Genomic DNA, 19,008 nt, shown 5'->3' with positions numbered 1-19,008 from the left:
AAATGTATGTTCACTCCCGGTACCTTCTAAATGACGTAGGTTTGAGTTAAGGCCATAGTGTTATTCAGGCCACTAAGCTGAAACCTCCTTATATTTGATCTTCCTGCACTTCCTTTTATTTTATTTATTTTTTTATTGGTGCACTGTATTCATACATCATAGTAGGATACATAATTTTGTAGACAGACATGCACACTTTTCCCAGTCAGCCCCCACCCAATCCCCACCCCATTCTCTCCCTATCCCTCCCTCCCATGCTTGGCTTAGTAGTTGACATCTAGTATTTTAGCAATTTATCTAAAATTAAAAATGATAATCTCACATAACAGTTTCATTTGTCTGATACCAAGCTTTTGATGACTTAAAGATAACATTTCAATATTTCTTTTTGCTTTCTTTCTTACCAGAGAATATTTTTTTCTATTTTTTAGGTGAAACTATCATATATTTATATATTTATTTTTCAGAAAAAAATCTATCCTAATATGGAATATGGACTCTAGGTACCCAAAACGATCTTGAAAAAGAACAAAGCTAGAAGATATATATTTTCTGATTTCAAACCATATAAAGCTACAATAATTGAAACAGTGCACTTCCTTTTAATTTCCCAGGAGAATCTAAAGAAACTCTTAGAGATTTATGAGATGCTGGGGGAAGAAGAAGACATTGTAAACCCTTCAAATGAACTAATAAAAGAAGGACAGATCCTCAAACTAGCTGCTCGGAACACATCAGCACAAGAGCGTTACCTTTTCTTAGTGAGTATTATAATTGTCGGCAAGTTACGAGTATAATTTAACAAAACAAAATCACTCTATACATCTTAAAAGGTAGGATCCCACATTACATCTACTTGGCTTCGTCAACACTCTCAGTATTTCATGGAGGATATTCTCAGTAACTGGAATTTAAGTACCTTTTGATAGACTTTTTTTTTTTAACTTAGTACTGAAGATTGAATCCAGAGGCATTCTACCCCTGAACTACACTCCCAGCCATATTTACTTTTTATTTTGAAACAGAGGCTCATTAAGTTGCAGAAGGCCTCACTAAGTAGCTGAGGCTGGCCTTGAACCTGTGATCCTCCTGTCTCAGCCTCCCAAGTCCTGGGACTATAAGCATGTGATACCAGCCCAGCTTCTTTTTGTGGTGTACTTAATGGGTGAAATTTGCTTGAGTTGTATATGCTGAAGACTTTTAGCCTGTGATTGTAGGCAGCAGTGTGTGTTTGGGATACACTATACCTTTCGCTTCTTTCAGATATTCTCATTCATCATTTTGTTTGTTTAGTACTGAGAATTGAACACAGGATTCAATTCTACATCCAAGCTATACCCCCAGCCCTTTTTTTACATTTTTTTTTAATTTTTAATTTTTTGGTGGTACTGGGGCTCCTGGAAGCCCTTCTACCTCTGGGCTACACTCCCAGACCTATTTTTATGCTTTTTTTTTTTTTTTTTTGGAAACAGGGTCTCTTAAGCCAGCACAGCTGGCTTCGAACCTGAGCAATCTTCTTGTCTCTGCCTCCCAAGCACAGGGATTACAAGCGTGCGCCACCACGCCCGGCCCCCGGCCCCCAGCCCTTTTTATTGTTTTCTTTTTATACAGAATCTCACTTTCATTGTGTTTTCTTTTGTTGTTGTTGTTGTTTTGTTTTGTTTTTTGTTTGGTGGTACTAGGGGTGGAACCCAGGGAGTTTTCTACCTCCAGGCTATACTCCCAGACCTATTTTCTATTTTATTTAGAAACAGGGTCGTACTAAGTTGCTGAGAGCCTCACTAAGTAGCTGAGGCTGGCTTCGAACCTGTGCAATCCTCCTGTGTCAGCCTCCCAAGTGCGGGGATTACAAGCGTGCGCCACCACGCCCAGCTCTCTTTCAGGCTATTGGGTACCACTTCCTGAATAATTATTTTGGCAAACTATTTTCTGAAAACAGTTCTCCTAATCTTTATAGTCACTATTTTTAATCTTCTAGGTTTAAAAATAGAAAAACAAAGAGCTATCTGAGCAAGATTGCAAGCCTTTTGTCTAAAAACTGTGGGAACAGTACATGACATTGCTACACAGTTCCTTTTCAGTGCAGTTGGTCCTTGTCCCTCCTTTCACTCCCTGGAAATGACGATTAGTCTGGAGTTTATTGCCAATGCAAGAGTCTCCCTGGAGCATCCAGGCCAACTTTTTTTTCTTTTCTTCTTCTTTTTTTTTTTTTTTTTTTTTAGTTTCTGTACACATGACCTGTGTTCTTTGTTATCCTAAAAAACTTGAACTTCTTTCTATATCTAGTAAGATAATAATCAGAGTAATGGTTAGCATCAACAAAGAGTAAGCTGACATTGAATGACTCAGGAAATGTTAGCTGTGTGCCTGGTGTGAAGGGCAAAGAAACAGACGTGCAGATAGAGAGGCTGCCAGTGGCTGACGTTTTTGCTGCCAGACATTCACCTCACTAGCTGTGACGGGAATTGTCCTTACAGGCTGAAAACTTTCTGTGGGCTGTTTCTAGCCCTCCTTGATAGGAAACCTTGTAGGAACTAACCGACATTAAGAGGAATGTTCAGTATCTCTCTTTTTCTTTCTGTACTAGAAATTGAACCCAGAAGGCATTCTTCCTCTGAGCTACATCCCTATCCCTTTATTTTTTACTTCAAAATACAGTCTCAGTTAGTTGCTGAGGGAGGATCGCAGCCTCCCAAGTACTGGGTTACAGGTGTCCTACCATACCTGGCTTCCGAGACATTTATGAAAAGGAACATTTGGAGATGGATGTGGTGGCACGTGCCTATAATCCCAGTACTTGGGAGGCTGAAAAAAAAAAGGCTGCAGTAATTTAGACCCTGTTTCAAAGTAAATAAATAAATAGGGCTGGGGGTGTAGCTCAGAGGAAGAGCGCCTCTGGGTTCAATCTTCAGTAACCAAAAATGGAAAGAAAAGAAAAAGGTGTAATGCATCAAAGATACAGAATAAAAAGATCTGCCTAATGCACCGTTCAGGTTCAGACCCCCGAGGTCTACCCTCTGTCTACATTATGGGCACCTGAGTCCTTTTTTCTTCTTCGTCATTGGTGGTACAGGCTCTGTGTTCAGCTAATTGACTTGGTTTAATTTCCATATTTGAGACTCTGCAAATAAAACTACTTATTTATATTTATTTAACATTTTATTGTTTATATTTATTAGGTCAAAGGTCTTGGTGTAAGGCTAAATTAAGCTACCATCTGGAAGAGGAATAGCAAAGGGCCTTTAGGGGAAGTTGGTCAGCTGGTGACTTTGAGAATACAACCCATCTCCTCAGTTACTGTCATCGAGCCTGTCCCACCATTGCCTCCCAGGGAACGGAGTCTCCTGGTGGGAACTGAGGAAAACCACATTCATATGCTTTGTTTTGGTTTTCTTTTTGTTTGTTTGGGGTGTTGGGGATTGAACACAACCTCTGAGCCATACCCCCAGCCCTATTTTATTTTTTAGGGTGAAACAGGGCCTCGCTAAATTGCTGAGGCTGGACACGAACTTGCAATCTTGCTATCTCAGCCTCTCAAGGACATAGATCCCCTAGCAGAAATATAAATTTATGCCGGGCACATGGGAGGCTGAGACAGGAGGATCACAGGTTCAAGGACAGCCCCAGCAACTCGAGACTCAGCAACAAAAAATAAAAAGCTGGGGGTAAAATCAGAGATATTCCCCTCTGGGTTCAAGCCAAAGTGCCAAAAAAAGAAAGAAATGTAAATTTATGATATTAAGAAATATTTTAAATGTACTAGTGATCTTTTATTTCTACACTCCCCAGTGTGGAACTGAAATTCGTGACAGCAATTACGGGAAGTTACAAAACAATGAACAAGAAATAACTAGTGAGAAATAGGCTTTCAGAATGAGTACAGCGGACCATGTCCCATTTGGAGGTTTAAATGTCCACCGGCATGTCTAAGCAGAGGGGGGCCACGGGAAACATCTAAAATCACACCTCAGAAAAGCAGGAGACGAGACACCCTTTTGAATCTCAGTGCAGAGTACACAGAGCGCAGTGTGAGGTGCCTGGCTCCCCATCCTCATCTAGTTGTCTTGGCCCAAGGACTTCTGCAGACAACGCTCCTGAGGCTGAGGCTCCCGCAGCCCCTGAGCAGCAGAGGGGGCCTGAATGCCTGTCGACTGGTCTCTGTCTGCACTGATAGCCCAGCTGATCTCTCACTTAGAGTGAAATCATAGAGAAAACTTGAAAAATTACAAATTGAGAAACTTGGTGAAGTTAGTGAAATAAAACCATATTAGAACTTAGAGCACACGCTGTTGGAAAAGCAAAAGATCGTAGAGACAAAACAACATAGATAAAAGGAGAAGTATGAACCTGCTCTTAGGAATCTGCCCACAATTAACCCAAATATTTAGAGTTTATTTTAGGTATTTCTTTGCCTGTCTTAACATATTCAGAAGTGAAGTATGTGCTTTCACAAGGTCATTAGAGATGAATTTGTATCATGTCAACCTTTTAACATATCATTTATGTTTTTAGTAAGGGCTATTAATTGTTGACTAGAAACTAGGCACTATATTTAATTTGATTCAGTTTCAAAATTAAGTCAGCTAGACACAGTGATTCCTGCCTATAATCTCAGTACACAGAAGGCTGAGACATGAGGACTGCAGGTTCAAGGCCAACCTCAGCAACTTGGCTACTACAAAACAAAAAAGAAAAAGAACTGGTGATGTAGCTTAGAGGGAAAATGCCCCTGGGTATTTTAAAATGAATGAAATTGAGTCACTCATGTTTTACTCTTTTTTACTTGTATTGGTGCATTATAGTTTGATGTTGACATACACGCACACAGCACTTGGTGGGCTTCCCCCTGGCGCCCTCCCCAGCCCTCCTTTTCCATGCTATGTCCTTCATTTTATTTATTTTATTTATTTTTATATTTTTACTTTTTGCAGTACTGGGATTGAACCCAGGGGCATTCTACCTGCAAGCTACACCCCCATCCCTATTTTTTATTCTTTATTTTAAAACAGAGACTCACTAAGTTGTGGAAGGCCTCGAGGCTGGCCAAAAGCCTGTGATCTTCTGTCTCAGCTTCCCAAGTACTGGAATTACAAGCATGGGCCACCATGCCTGGCTATGTCCTTCATTTTCTTTTCTTTTATTTTTTATTTTACTTTCTTTTTTTTTTGGTGGTACTGGGATTCCTGGAAACCCTTCTACCTCTGGGCTACACTCCTAGACACCTATTTTTTATGTTTTTATTTGGAAACAGGGTCTCTTAAGCCAGTGTGGTTGGCTTCGAACCTGCGTGATCCTCCTGTCTCTGCCTTCCAAGGACGGGTATTACAAGCGTGCGCCACCACACCCGGCTATGTCCTTCATTTTAAAGTATACCTTGAAAAGAGAAAGGTCCTACCTTTAAGACTTTTTAATAAAAATTGGTCAGGCGTGGCGCTGCACACTTATAATCTCAGTACTTGGGAGGCTAAGACAGGAAAATCACAAGTTTGAGGACAATCTTAGCAAGACTCATCAATGTAGTGAGACTGTATTTCCAAATGAAAATAAAATACGGCTGGGAGTGTAGCTCAGAGGTAGATGCATCTGGGTTCAATCCCCAGTGCCACACACACAAACAAGAAATAAATCAATAACAATAATAAAAATTGATGGCTTTTTTATATATTTACATGTGGTAAATTCTTAAGTCAGAGTCAAGGAGTCATAAGACTACTACTGAAGAGTGCTGAGCTCCAGCACAAAATATAGATCTTGGCAAAGCAACTTACTTTGTACATAAGGTTTAGTATGCTAGCCTCATGTGTATTGACAACATTTAAGTTAACAAATTGGCTGTTTGTGTTGGGGAGGGAATACTGGGGATTGGACCCAGAGGCATTCTACCTCTGAGCTACACCCCCAGCCCTCTGTTATTTTTTTTTTTCTTTATCTTTATCTTGAAACAGGATCTCGATCCACTGATTAGAGTCTCACTACCTGCTCAGGCTTTCCTCTAACCTGGGATCCTCCTGTCTCAGCCTCCCAAGTGCTGGGATTACAGGCATGCGCCACCATGCCCAGATATTAATTGGCTATTTAATAAAAAAAAAATGCAGGGTGTGGTGGCACACGCTTGTAATCCCAGTACTTGGGAGGCTGAGACAGGAGGATAGCAGGTTCAAGGACAGCCTCAGCAAGTAGTGAGACTCATCAACCCAGTGAGAACCTGTTTTGAAATAAGAAAAAGTTGGCCTGAAGGTATAGCTCAGAGGTAGAATGCCCCTGGGTTCAACCCCCAGCACCATAAAAAAAATTTTTTTTATTATTTTTATTTTATTTATTTTATTATTTTTATTTTTATTTTTTATTAAACACTGGTAAAAAATAAATTGCTAAATCAAAATTAGAAAGTGTGGCATATAGGAACTTCAGCTTTGAAAGCTGAGGGCTTGCGTGAGACATGGGAATGCAGCTCAGTGGAGGAGCACTTGCTTAGCATGCATGCGGTCTGGAATTTGAGTCTCAGCACCATTTCAAAGAAACAACAAACCTGGGCACGCTTGCAGTCCAAAAGTGATTGGTTTACCTAAGCATTTGAGCTGCGAAAGAAAAATACATTTAAAAACTTTAAGAATGTGATCACTTTTTATATAAGCATCAAATCCCAGGGCAATGGTAAATTTTGCTCAAGTAGGCAGTATCATATTCTCTTGAGATTCTATAGAATTTCTCTCCAAGGCTACTTTTAATACTGTTTGCTTTCTCTTCCTTATCTTGTTATTTATTGATACGTGTTCTGCCTCTTTGCAGTTCAACAACATGTTGCTATACTGTGTGCCCAGGTTCAGTTTGGTGGGCTCAAAATTCACAGTACGAAACAGGGTTGGCCTTGATGGAATGAAAATTGTGGAGACTCACAATGAAGAATATCCACATACTTTCCAAGTGTCTGGGAAAGAGAGAACACTGGAACTGCAGGCCAGGTAAGTGAGCCATTCCCATCTCACTGCTTTCTGAGAACATACAAATAAATCACAGGACAGGAGCCAGGCATAGTGGCGCGGGCCTATAATCTTAGTACTTGAGAGCCCGAGACAGGCGGATCACAGGCTCAAGGCCAGCCTCAGCAACTTAGCAAACCTTGATTCAAAATAAAAAGGGCTAGGGTTTAGCTTAGAGGTAGAACTCCCCTGGGTTCAATCCCTACAACACTCCAAACAAAAAGTCGTAGTACAGAATGCTTCTGAGGGTTTTCCCAGGCGAAGGCTGTGGACCTCTAGGACTCTGCCTGGATGGGAATATAGAGCCGGGAGCTCTCTTTTGATTCCTCACAGCCAGGATCAGTGCTGTGTAGACAGTGTCCATTCAGTCAGTGACTGGCTCTCCACAATGACAAGATGCTTGGCAGATGAGTTTCCTACATCCCAGTCAGAATCTTGAGACTTTTAGGAAAAAGTTCTTCCCTGATCCTTTCTCCTTTCAGTTCACAAAGTTTTACTTTATTATGCCACACTAAATGATTGAGTCCCTAGAGGGTCTGCATTCTTGGGACTCGGGAGAACATTAAAGGAGAGAAATGTGTGGCAGCGTGTTCAAGGTAATGGATGATTCTCCTATGCAGCTCTAGGTCACACGAAGAGGGTCACTTGGCGGCCAGGTGGCCTTTGGTGATCAGGACTTCTGGAATATGGCTCTCCTTATATGCTTTACTGAGCAGAAGAGAACAAGTTGGAGTTCTGGGCTCACCTTCCCTAGGGGGAAACATGCATGAACTTTTGGAAGACAGAAGGCTGGCAGGATGCAAAGTCCCCAGCTTTTGAAGACACAGCCATCTATTTAGCCTGCAGAGGCCTAGCATGGGGAAAATTTGCACACCCCAGAGAGTCGTGGATCTGAGGCTGTACTGGTGTCAGAGCCCGGGAATTCACAAAGAGATGAAGTCCTGCTCCTTGGCTCCGTAGCACATGGTCCTGCTGCTCCAATGAGGTCTTCCTCCTGGGAATATGCACCAAGTCACCGCCTTGGGAGCTTAATGTTCAGACTTTCAAAAAGAAATCATTTTATTGGGAAACCCTGTCCAGGGTGTCTGAGAACTGGTGAGGTTATAGCAGTGGAAGGTGTGGCTGGCTGGAAAAGTCTAAAGAAACAGTAACTATTTCTCTGATTCCCTGCAAGGAATATGTACTGAACTGCCATTTCTTAGGGGGATTGCTCCAAACTCAAGCAGGTAGCGAGGGCTTGGCTTTGAAGGTCATAGCTATCCTACAACCTGGTAGGATTTGCGTCCCAGCCACTCACAGTCCAGAGAGTGAACATATGAGGCTGTGTGGAGCCTCCTTATGTGACCTTATGCAGTGTTGACTCACTGCATTCCTGGCCCTGGCAGCAGAGCACACATCAGAAGTTGGATCATCTTAATGGTCCTCATCCCTGAGGAGCAAAGCTACTGCTGGCTCCAAACTCCAGTGCACTTCCAAATCTGCAAGCCCAAGAAATGTGTGCAACTGCAAGGATGTTATTTCTAAGATTATTTTTCTTTCTTTCCCTTTTTTTTTTTTGAAGGGCGGGGGGACTAGAGAATTGAACTCAGGGGCATTCTACCCCCAAGCTACACACCTAGCCTTATTTTATTTTTTAGTTAGAGGTAGGGTCTCACTAAATTACTGAGGTTGGCTTCAAACCTGTGATCATCCTGTCTCAACCTCCCAAGTACAGGGATTATAGGTGTGTGCCACCATACCCAGCTTTCTGTTCTTTGACTTGGCTAAATGGAGACTTCAGCCTACTATTAGCAGGTTAGGTTATTTAATTTTCAAGATGGGGCTCATTAGCATTCCAATTAATATTGGGACTATGATCATATGAGTTAAGTAATTATTTTCCATCTGGTGTATAATGGCTCCCAAGAACAGAAACAAACTTTGAAGGTACAAGAAAGAGCATTAGAGTGATTTACATGCAACCAAAAATTGAGTGTATATTTGAAACTTTTTTAAGTGAATTTGCTTCTGAAGCCAACTTGGAGTGGGAGGGAGAGTTTTCCTTTTCTTGCAAAAGTGTGAGTCATCTTCAAGACTGACCTTACATCTGTGCTTCCTCTTCCACATTCAAAAGGTTAAAAATTATTTTGGGGTTTTTGTTATTGTTCTGTTTTGTTTGCATTGCTGGGAGTTAAACTCAGGGCCTCACGCATGCTAAGCAAGCCTTCTACCACTGAGATACACTCCTGCCCCCAAACCTGTCCCCAAAATTCTTTTATATGATTTGTTTTGTTTTATGGTACTGGGGATTGAACCCAGGGGCATTCTATCTATGAGTTACACTCCTAGCCCTATTTTTTATTCTTTATTTTGAAACAGGGTCTCACTAAGTAACTGAGGCTGGCCATGAACCTGTGATCCTCAGTCTCAGCCTCCCAAGTACTAAGATTACAAGTATGTGCCACTATGCCCAGCTTATATGTGGGTTTTTTTTTTTTTTGTTTTGTTTTGTTTTGTTTTTGGTACAGTGTTTTCAAATGGTAAATTGATTTACCCCTCCCCCAGTATTGGGAATTGAACCCAGGAGCAGCACTCTACCTCTGAGCTATATCTCTGATCCATCCATCCTTCCTTCCTTCCTTTCCTTTCTTTCCTTTTTTTTTTTTTTTTAAGACAGGATTGCATTAAGTTGCCCATGCTGACCTTAAACTTGGACTTTTCCAGCCTCAGCCTCCCAAGGAGCTGGGATCCAAGTGTATGCCATGACACCCAGCTGATAAATGGAAATTTAAAGTACAATAATAAGTAATCCATGTATGGTAGCACACACTTGTAATCCTAGTATTTGGGAGTCTGAGATAGGAGAATCACAAGTTCAGGGCCAGCCTCAATAACTTAGCAAGATCCTCGGCAACTTAGCAAGACCCAGTTTCAAAATAAAATAGGGTTGGGGGTATATGGCTCAGAGATAGAACCCCTTGAGTACAATCCTCAGTGCTACACACACACACACACACACACACACACACACACACACACACACACTATAAAATATGATAAGTAAATTAAGAGTTGAGAAATTTGCCATTACTTAAAAATTAAGACAAAAAGCATAAAAGCTTTCCTTGTTTGCTTCTAAAGGACTGCATGCAGCTAGCAAATAAGTGTGAGGCTATAGCAGTAGAGCTGTGGGACAGAGCCAAGCAGTGGGGAGTTTCTTTTGTTTTGGTTTGAGTAGGACTGAAGCCCCTAGGTGGGCAGTAAGCAGAACCTTCCATGTGACAGATTCTACCAACATTCTTGGCACATCGTGGTCCTTAATAAATCCTGGAGTTGGGAAGTGGCACATACCTGCTGTTCTGACTACTCCAAGTGGCTAAAGAAGGAGTTTCACAGATTCAAGGCCAGCCTCAGCAACTTAATGAGACCTATTTCAAAATATAAAATAAATAGTTGGGCATGGTGGCAATGCCCGTAATACCAGTAATTGAGAACCTGAGAGAGGAGGATCACAGGTTCTAGGACAGCCTCAGCAACTTAGCAGCTCTCAGCAACCTAGCAAGACCCTGTATCAAAACAAAAGTAAAAAGGGCTGGGTATGTAGCTTAGAAGTAGAATGTTCTGAATTTCAATCCCCAATAACACACACACACAGTCACACACGCATGGAATGAAAAAAGGTGGCTAGAGCTGTAGCCCAGTGGAAGAGCTTTTGCTTAACATGTGCACAGCTCTGGGTTCCATCCCTAGCACTACTTATTAGCCAGGCATGGTGGTGCACACTTGTAATCCCAGTACTTGAGACTGAAGGATCACAGGTTTGGGATGGCTTCAGCAGTGAGACTTAAAGCAACCTAGCAAGACCCTATTTTAAAATAAAAATAAAATAAGGATGGGAGTAGCCGGGCATGGTGGCACACTCTTGTTATTCTAGCACTTGGGAGGCTGAGACAGGAGGGTCCCACAGGTTCGAAGCCAGCCTCAGCTACTTAGTGAGGCTCTCAGCAACTTAGTGAGACCCTGTTTCCAAATAAAATTTTAAAAAAAATCTGGGAGTGTAGTCCAGAGGTAGGAAGCCCCTGGGTTTCATCCCTGGTACCACAAAAAAATAAGGATGGGGGTATAGCTTGGTTATAGCTGTCTCATGCATGTTTCATACATGTGGGAGTGGAGCGGGTGACAGGTTGGAGCTCACTCTGGACTCATCTATCTAACATAGCAAACAAACAGAACCACTCATAATCTTCACAACTGAGAGATCGTACTCAGTGAAAGGGGATTTTCAAATACATGACAACAGCCAGCTACATAAACTACTCGTGAGGGGGAAGAAATAAGATCTGCCTCAGCTGAACAAAGGGAGCTTGATTATAGTCAAGGAAAATTTTCTCCTAAGGAAAATGACTAAACCCTGGCCATTAACCCTGGCCCTTCCTCTCCAGACATTATACACTCAGTTTATCTGTAATGGGTTAGGTATGGTGTTGCTAAAACCTCCTAAGAGAAGGAAAATAAAGTTGTCAAAGGAAGCGTTAATAGCTCCCTGAGGCTTTGTGAAGATATTTTAGACTCTTTTTTTTTTTTTTTTTTTTTTTTTTTTGGTGGTACTGGGGTTCCTGGAAGCCCTTCTACCTCCGGGCTACACTCCCAGACCTATTTTATATTTTTGAAACAGGGTCTCTTACGCCAGCGCGGCTGGCTTCGAACCTGCGCGATCCTCCTGTCTCCGCCTCCCAAGCGCGGGGATTACAAGCGTGCGCCACCACGCCCGGCGCTGATATTTTAGACTCTTAAAGATACTTGTAATCTTCCCTAAGATGGGTTGTGACTAGAAGCCTTCAATAGTCTTAGTATGTTTTAGGAAATTGGAAAATCAGCTGTTGAAGCCCGAAATGTTAGCTGTACAGTCACTTGATAGATGCAGCTAGATGCCCCTTGTTGGCTTAGTGTTGGGCGGCATGCTAATGAATAGGGCCTAACTCTTCCTTCGGTTTCTGGTACCAAAGTCAGTAGAGTCGGGTGCTGTGTTTGAGACTTTATTTGGCAGTTGCCAGAGACCCTGCTTACGCTTTTATTGCAACGTCTTCTGGGCATCCCTAAGTGTTCCAGAAAGTTGGACCAACATTGAAGCATAGTTTTATGCACCAGGTGTAATTCATTAGTGTCCTCTGCATTCACTTTAATTTTATTTTCTTTTAGCTCTGAGCAAGACAAAGAAGAATGGATCAAAGTAAGCCTTACTTCTGGTTTTTTTTTTTTTCTTCATTTTTGTTTCATGGTAACCTTTCTATGTGTACAAATGTGAACCTACTACTCTGTTCACATAGAGTCATTAGAACAAGTTTATTTATTACTCTGTGTGTGTCTGTCTGTCTGTCTGTCTGTCATCAGGGATTGAACCCAGAGGCTTTCTACCTCTAAGCTACACCCCTGCCCTTTTTACTATTTTTATTTTGAAACAAGGTCTTGCTAAGTTGCTGAGGCTAGTCTTCAACCTGCGATCCTCCTGTCTTAACCTCCCAAGCACTGAGATCACAGGCATGCACCACCACACCCAACTCAAGTTGATTTAATTCTAAATGTCTCTATCAGAGATATTTGTTTAAGAAAGTATGGTCATTAATTTGCTGTGATTTTTAATGTGTGCTTTGAATTTCATTTATATTTTAGGCCCTTCAAGAGACTATTGACGCCTTTCATCAAAGACATGAAACCTTCAGAAATGCAATTGCAAAGGATAATGACATGCACTCAGAGGTTTCTGTAAGTTGATTGAGTTCTTAGCTTTAAGCCCTTTCATCTTCTTACAGTTGCAGAAGAGCTAATCGTTTTATTACCCATCTTTTCCCTTTGCAATGTTGGAATTGGCTGTTTGGATACCATAGTGAGTGCTTCTGCAGACCTCTAAACTTCTTTAACACATTTATTTCTTTTCCTGGGTCTTGAGTTTCAGCACATGGTTTGAACAATGTTATCAAAGTACTTTAAAAAGAATAAAAGGGAATTACCACGCAGCTTTGAAATGATAGACATCCTTTCTTTACAATTAATCTGTTGCCTTTAGACTGCCGAGCTGGGAAAACGAGCCCCGAGGTGGATCCGAGATAATGAAGTGACCATGTGCATGAAATGCAAAGAACCTTTCAACGCCCTGACCAGGAGGAGGCACCATTGTCGAGCTTGTGGGCACGTAAGGGAGAGTTCTTGTTAAATTTTCTAGTGGCCATGCACAGTGGCGCACGCTTGTAATCCCAGTAATTGGGAAACTGAGTCAGAAGGATCACAGATTTGAACCAGCCTCAGCAACTTAGTGAGACCCTGTCTCCAAATAAAATAGGGCTGGGGTGTAGCTTGAAGGTAGAATGCCTCTGAATGTAATCCTAGCACCACCAAATTAAAAACAACAAAAAGTTGTTAATGGCTATGTAACTGATCTAAAAACATCCACTTGGGAAATACCAAAAAGTCCTTAGCAAATTAACTAAACCCATTTTGATGCCAATTATGTGAAAAGCACTGGGCTGTACAATGGAGGGAAAAACAAGCAAGGAAATGACTCTGGGTCCATGGAGCTTGCATTGTAAGAGAGAAAAGAGATAAGAGTTTCAAATTACTACTGATGGAATAAGAAAGCAATGGCATTAAGATGGAGAGTATTAGGAGTGAAGGGAAATTTGGAATCCATTTTAGAAGAGAGGCCTATCTGAGGAGGTGGTATTTACTGAGATGCCTAGAGGAGGAGAAAGAGCCCATCCCAGGAAGAGGGCAGGAGGAGCACCGCAGACAGAACAGGTGCTGGTGGTCCTGAAAGGTCACACGGCTGGGGCCTGATTGGCAAGGGGAAGTGTGGCCTAAGATGTGCTTCGAGGTAACGACCAAAGAAGTTGATGTTTGAGAGGACAAGAGATGGAGCCCAGTCTAGAGGGGAACAGCCCCCCATTATAACAGGAGGATAGAGGGCTGCAAATATAGAAGGGTTGGGGTTGTTTTTACTTTGGTGGTGATAACAAGGGAGTTTAGGTTCAGTATTATATCTTCATTGAAGAGTGGGCAGAGTCATAGACTGAAAGTGAAGGAGGGAAGGAAGTGGGAGGCTAAAAAATGAGGGCTAAGACAGGTGTGGCGGTGCACGCCTATCATCACGGTACTCAGGAGGCTGAGACAAGAGAATCGCAGGTTTAAGTCCAGCCTCAGCAATTTAGGGAGACCCATTTCAAAAAAGGTAGAGTATAGCTCAGAAGAAGAATGCCCCTGAGTTCACTCTCCAGCCTACAAAGTAATAATAATAATTGTAATAAAGGCTGGGAGCCAGGGATGGTGACCATAACTGTAATCACAGTACTTCGGAGACTGAGACAGAAAGATCATAACTTTGAGGACAATCTCAGCAAGTAGTGAGATTCTCATTAACCTAAGGAGAGCCTGTTTCAAAATAAAAATACAGTTGGGAGTATAGATTGGAGGTAGAATGCCCCAGGGTTCAGTCCCCAGTAACACACACACACACACACACACACACACACACACACACACACCTGCACACGCGCTATGAAGACAAGTCAAGAGAATATAAAAGTAATCTAGGATTCTGATAATTTGAGAAATACATAGGAAATAAAATCAGAACTTAATATGGTGAATCTAGCAGGTGAGGTAGGAAGATGTTGAAATGGCTCCTGTATCTCCTACTTGCCTTGGGTAGTTGACTGGCCAGACCATCCCCTCAATGCCTGGTGACCTCGGCCTGGAGAGGACAGTGAGGGAGCAGGGTGAGAGGAGAGGTGTGGGACAAGAAGAGAGCCCAGAAAGGGAGCATGAGAAGATCCTGGCCAAGTATCCAAAAGTATAACTTTTAGAGGTCAGGAGTAGAAGAATGAGCAAAGCCCATTACAAACAGTATATATATACACTGGCCGAGCATGGTGGCTCATGCTTGTAATCCCAGCATTTAGAAGGCTGAGACAGGAGGATTGTGGTTCGAGGCCAGCCTCAGCTACTTAGTGAGGCCCTTTGTAACTCAGTGAGACCCTGTTTCAAAATAAAGAATAAAAAATAGGACTGGGGGGGTATAGCTCAGAGGTAGAATGCCCCTGGGTTCCATCCCCAGTACCGGAAAAAAAAAAAAATCTACCATTTATGTTTAATTTTCTCTTATTCATTATTACCTATAATTGATTATTGCTTAAACCTTTAAATATGATTATTCTTCATTGTCCTTTTTTAAAATTTCAGGTGGTTTGTTGGAAGTGTTCTGACTACAAAGCGCAGCTTGAGTATGATGGGGGAAAACTGAGTAAAGTTTGCAGAGACTGTTATCAAATAATAAGTGGATTCACGGACAGTGAAGAAAAGAAAAAAAAAGGAATCCTAGAGGTATGAAATGTTGAATATTTGCCTTTTGTATGCAAGAACATAGAATTCTCTTCACCATTCAAAATACAAGTAATATATTCTAATATATAATTAATATTTTTTCTTTAAGTACTTAACAAGATATTTTTGTTGATTTTGTTAACTTTTGAGACCCCTACTTGACTGTATAGAAAGGGGGCCTCTATGGCAAACCAGCATGATTTGAGGATATCAGTGTTAAGTAGCTCCTCTTCTCATGCCCAGATCATAGTATGTTTTCTTTATAAGGAAGCTTTTCCTTCCATTTCAACATATTGGCTCCGAAATTCACTGCATGAAGTTTTTCAACTTCAGCCTAATTCTATTTTACTGCCTGAAAAACTCTTTGAATGTATTGCATTAAAATAGCCAGTTCAGCCGGGTGTGGTGGCGCACGCTTTTAATCCCAGAGTTTGGGAGGCTGAGACAGGAGGATCACACAGGTTCGAAGCCAGCCTCAGCTACTTAGTGAGGCTCTAGCAACTTAGTGAGACCCTATTTCCAAATAAAATATAAAATAGGTCTGGGAGTGTAGCCCGGAGGTAGAAAGCCCCTGGGTTCTACCCTCAGTACCACACACACACATACACACACACACACACACACACACACACATAAAGTAAAAATAAAAAATAAAAAAGCCAGTTATCCAGACATGGTGGTACACGCTTGTAATCCCAGTACGTGAGAGGCTGAGGCCAGAGACTTACAGGTTCGCAGCCAGCCTTAGCTACTTAATGGGGGTCTTCACAACATAGTGAGACCCTGTTTCAAAATAAAATAATAAAATAGGGCTGAGGGTGCATCTCAGAGGTAATATGCCCCCGGATTTCATCTCCAATGCTACAAAAAATATTAAAAATAAAGAAGCCTGGTGTAGTGGCACATGCTATAATCCCAGTACTTGGGAGCCTGAGACAGGAGGATCACAGGTTTGAAACTAGTCTGAGCAATTTATGAGGCTCTCAGCAACGCAGTGAGACTCTGTTTCCAAATAAAAAGATAAAATAGGTCTGAGGGTATGGTCCAGAGATAGAAGGCCCCTAGGTTTCATCCCCAGTACCACAATAAAATAAAATAGCCAGTTCATTATAGTCATTTAATACTAGTGATTGCAATCTGCTAACTGTATTTTTATTTTTAAATTTTATTTATTTATTTATTGTTGGTACTAGGGATGAAACTGAGGGGCATTCTACCTCTGAGCTAAACCATAGCCCTTTCTTTCTTTCTTTCTTTCTTTCTTTCTTTCTTTCTTTATTTATTTATTTATTTATTTATTGCAGTACTGGGGATGGAACTGAGACAGCCCTTTTATTTTGAAATGGGGTCTCATTAAGTGTCTGAGACTGGCCTCAGACCTATATCCTCCTGTTTCAGCCTCCCAAATACTGGGATTACAATTGTGCTCCACCACACCCACCTTGATAACTGTATTATTATTAAAGTATCTCCCAAGTGAATTTGACTCATGCTTTACCATCAATTCAGCCTCTCATGCCTGGGAACACTAATGTATTTTGTATCTGAAATGAGTTTCACATGCAAAGCTATTAATAATATATAGGGTAATTTGTAATAAGACTTTTACAGCAGTAAGTTCAAAGAAACTTAGAAATAGGATTCTATATATCTAAGTTGGGGATGGTGGTCCACACCTGTAATTCCAGTACTTGGGAGGCTGAGGAAAGGTTCAAAGGTTCAAGAGCATCCTTGTCAACTTATCAAAATCTTGCTTCAGAAATAAAAAAATAAAATAGGGCTGTGGTTGTTGCTTAGACGTAGAATGCCCTGGATTCAATCCCTAGTAGTGTACATGCATACAGACACACACCCACACACACAAACATACATGTGTACACACACATGCTCACTATCTATCCAAAGTCAGAGAGCTATTTGGTTTATTAAGAATTTCTGAAGCTGGGCGTGGTGGCGCACGCTTGTAATCCCAGCATTAGGGAGGCTGAGACCGAAGGATCGCGATTTGTGGACAGCCTCAGCTACTTAGTGAGGCCCTTTGTAATTTAGTGAGACCCTGTTTTAAAATGGAGAATAAAAAATAAAATAGGGCAGGGGGTGTGGCTCGGAGGTTGAATACCCCTGGGTTCCATCTTCAGAACCGCAAAAAAAAAAAAAAAAAAAAAAATTTCTGAAGAATCAATAACTGCTTATTGAGCTTTTACAAATACAAAGGTCAGCCGGGCGTGGTGGGCACGCTTGTAATCCCCGTGCTTGGGAGGCGGAGACAGGAGGATCGCGCAGGTTTGAAGCCAGCCGCGCTGGCTTAAGAGACCCTGTTTCCAAATAAAAATGTAAAATAGGTTTGGGAGTGTAGCCCGGAGGTAGGAGGGCCTCCAGGAACCCCAGTACCACCCAAAACAAACAAACAAACAAACAAAAAAACCAAAAAAGCAAATACAAAGGTCATTTCTGTTAAATGAAAAAGGATTTTAAACTTTAAAATCCATTTAGGTTAAAATATAGAACCATAAGCTCAAAGTATAATTCTCAGTAAGAACCTGAATCCTCCTGGGACATAGATGTTACTTGTGCAGACCAAGGGAGGCTTTCACAGGCAAGAAGGGTGGGAGCATATGCTCTCCTGGCCCTAGGAACGGCGCCTCTGCCCCCGAGCCTTGTACTGCCAACCTAGGGAACTGGCACAACAGAATGAGTCAGAAAATGTGATTTAAGGGTCAGGTATAGGCTGTGTCTATGAATTAAAAAAATCTTTAGCTCATGTTCTAGACAACCTTATACTTAGGGGAAAATTAATCACTTATTTAGTTAACTCATTTAACCAAATAAATACAGTGTGAAGTTCCTAAGTAGAAGATAAGCAAGCATACACACACAACACTTAGATGCAAGTCTGAGACTCACACATTGTGCCAGCTAGAGTGTTATGTGCTCTGGAACAGTTGTCAAACATTCCTAGCAAAGAGTCAAAGAAAATATTTTATTCTTTTCAGGCCAAGAGGCCAAACCAAGGATATTAAACAAGTACTTTTTTGGGGAGGGGTGATTTGGAGATTGAGCCCAGAGGCATTCTATCTCCAAGCCGCACCCCAGCCCTTCTGGACAGTCTCCCTAAGTTGCTGAAACTGTCCTCAAACCTGCGATCCTCCTCTCAGCCTCAAAAGTACTGGGACCACAGGCATGTGCCACTACCTTTTTTAACTAAGCAGGTACTTTTAAGAGGAAAGAAAACACATTTCCAAAAATTTTTTTTCAATATGAACAAGAGGGGTTCTTTTATTTTTTTAATAGGTGCATTATATTCATACATTATATTGGGGTAAAAAAGTTGTGTGGACATACATGTACACATCACCCATTTAACCCCTACCCGATTCCCACCCCATTCCCTCCCCATCCCTCCTTCCCTTGCTTGGCTTAGTGGTTGACTTCGATATGTTTAAGTACATTGTGTGTTTTAGAGAATTTCCTTCTTCCTCCCTCCTCCTTTAGGTTGTCTTGTTTGCTCCTCTATAGGATTTCCTTTTTCATCTAGAGTTCCTCCTATGACCCATTTCTCCCTAGCTCTCACATATTAGGGAAAGCATCTGATTTCTAATTTTTTATGACTGACTAATCTCACTTAGCATAATGTCCTCCAGTTCCATCCATTTCCCTGAAAATGATGAAACTGGGT

The 19,008-nt window shown here is 41.5% G+C and overlaps 1 protein-coding gene across 1 annotated transcript in view; it reads left to right on the top strand.

The window, feature by feature from the left end:
- FGD4 (FYVE, RhoGEF and PH domain containing 4) overlaps positions 1 to 19,008 on the top strand; it is a gene marked incomplete at its 3' end in the record, with an annotated part of 102,027 nt that overhangs the window by 61,087 nt on the left and 21,932 nt on the right. Inside the window, exons 9-14 of the mRNA XM_080704931.1 lie at positions 615 to 761; positions 6,790 to 6,962; positions 12,159 to 12,189; positions 12,630 to 12,722; positions 13,024 to 13,149; positions 15,192 to 15,332. Coding sequence (XP_080561057.1) covers positions 615 to 761; positions 6,790 to 6,962; positions 12,159 to 12,189; positions 12,630 to 12,722; positions 13,024 to 13,149; positions 15,192 to 15,332 — 711 coding nt within the window. The remainder of the gene's footprint in view (positions 1 to 614; positions 762 to 6,789; positions 6,963 to 12,158; positions 12,190 to 12,629; positions 12,723 to 13,023; positions 13,150 to 15,191; positions 15,333 to 19,008) is intronic.

Source organism: Muscardinus avellanarius (genome assembly GCF_963383645.1).
Source record: "Muscardinus avellanarius genome assembly, chromosome: 11".
In the NCBI taxonomy this organism is placed as follows: Eukaryota; Metazoa; Chordata; class Mammalia; order Rodentia; family Gliridae; genus Muscardinus; species Muscardinus avellanarius.
Note: the sequence above shows the minus strand (reverse complement) of the source record. Positions and strands in the feature narration are given on the sequence as shown.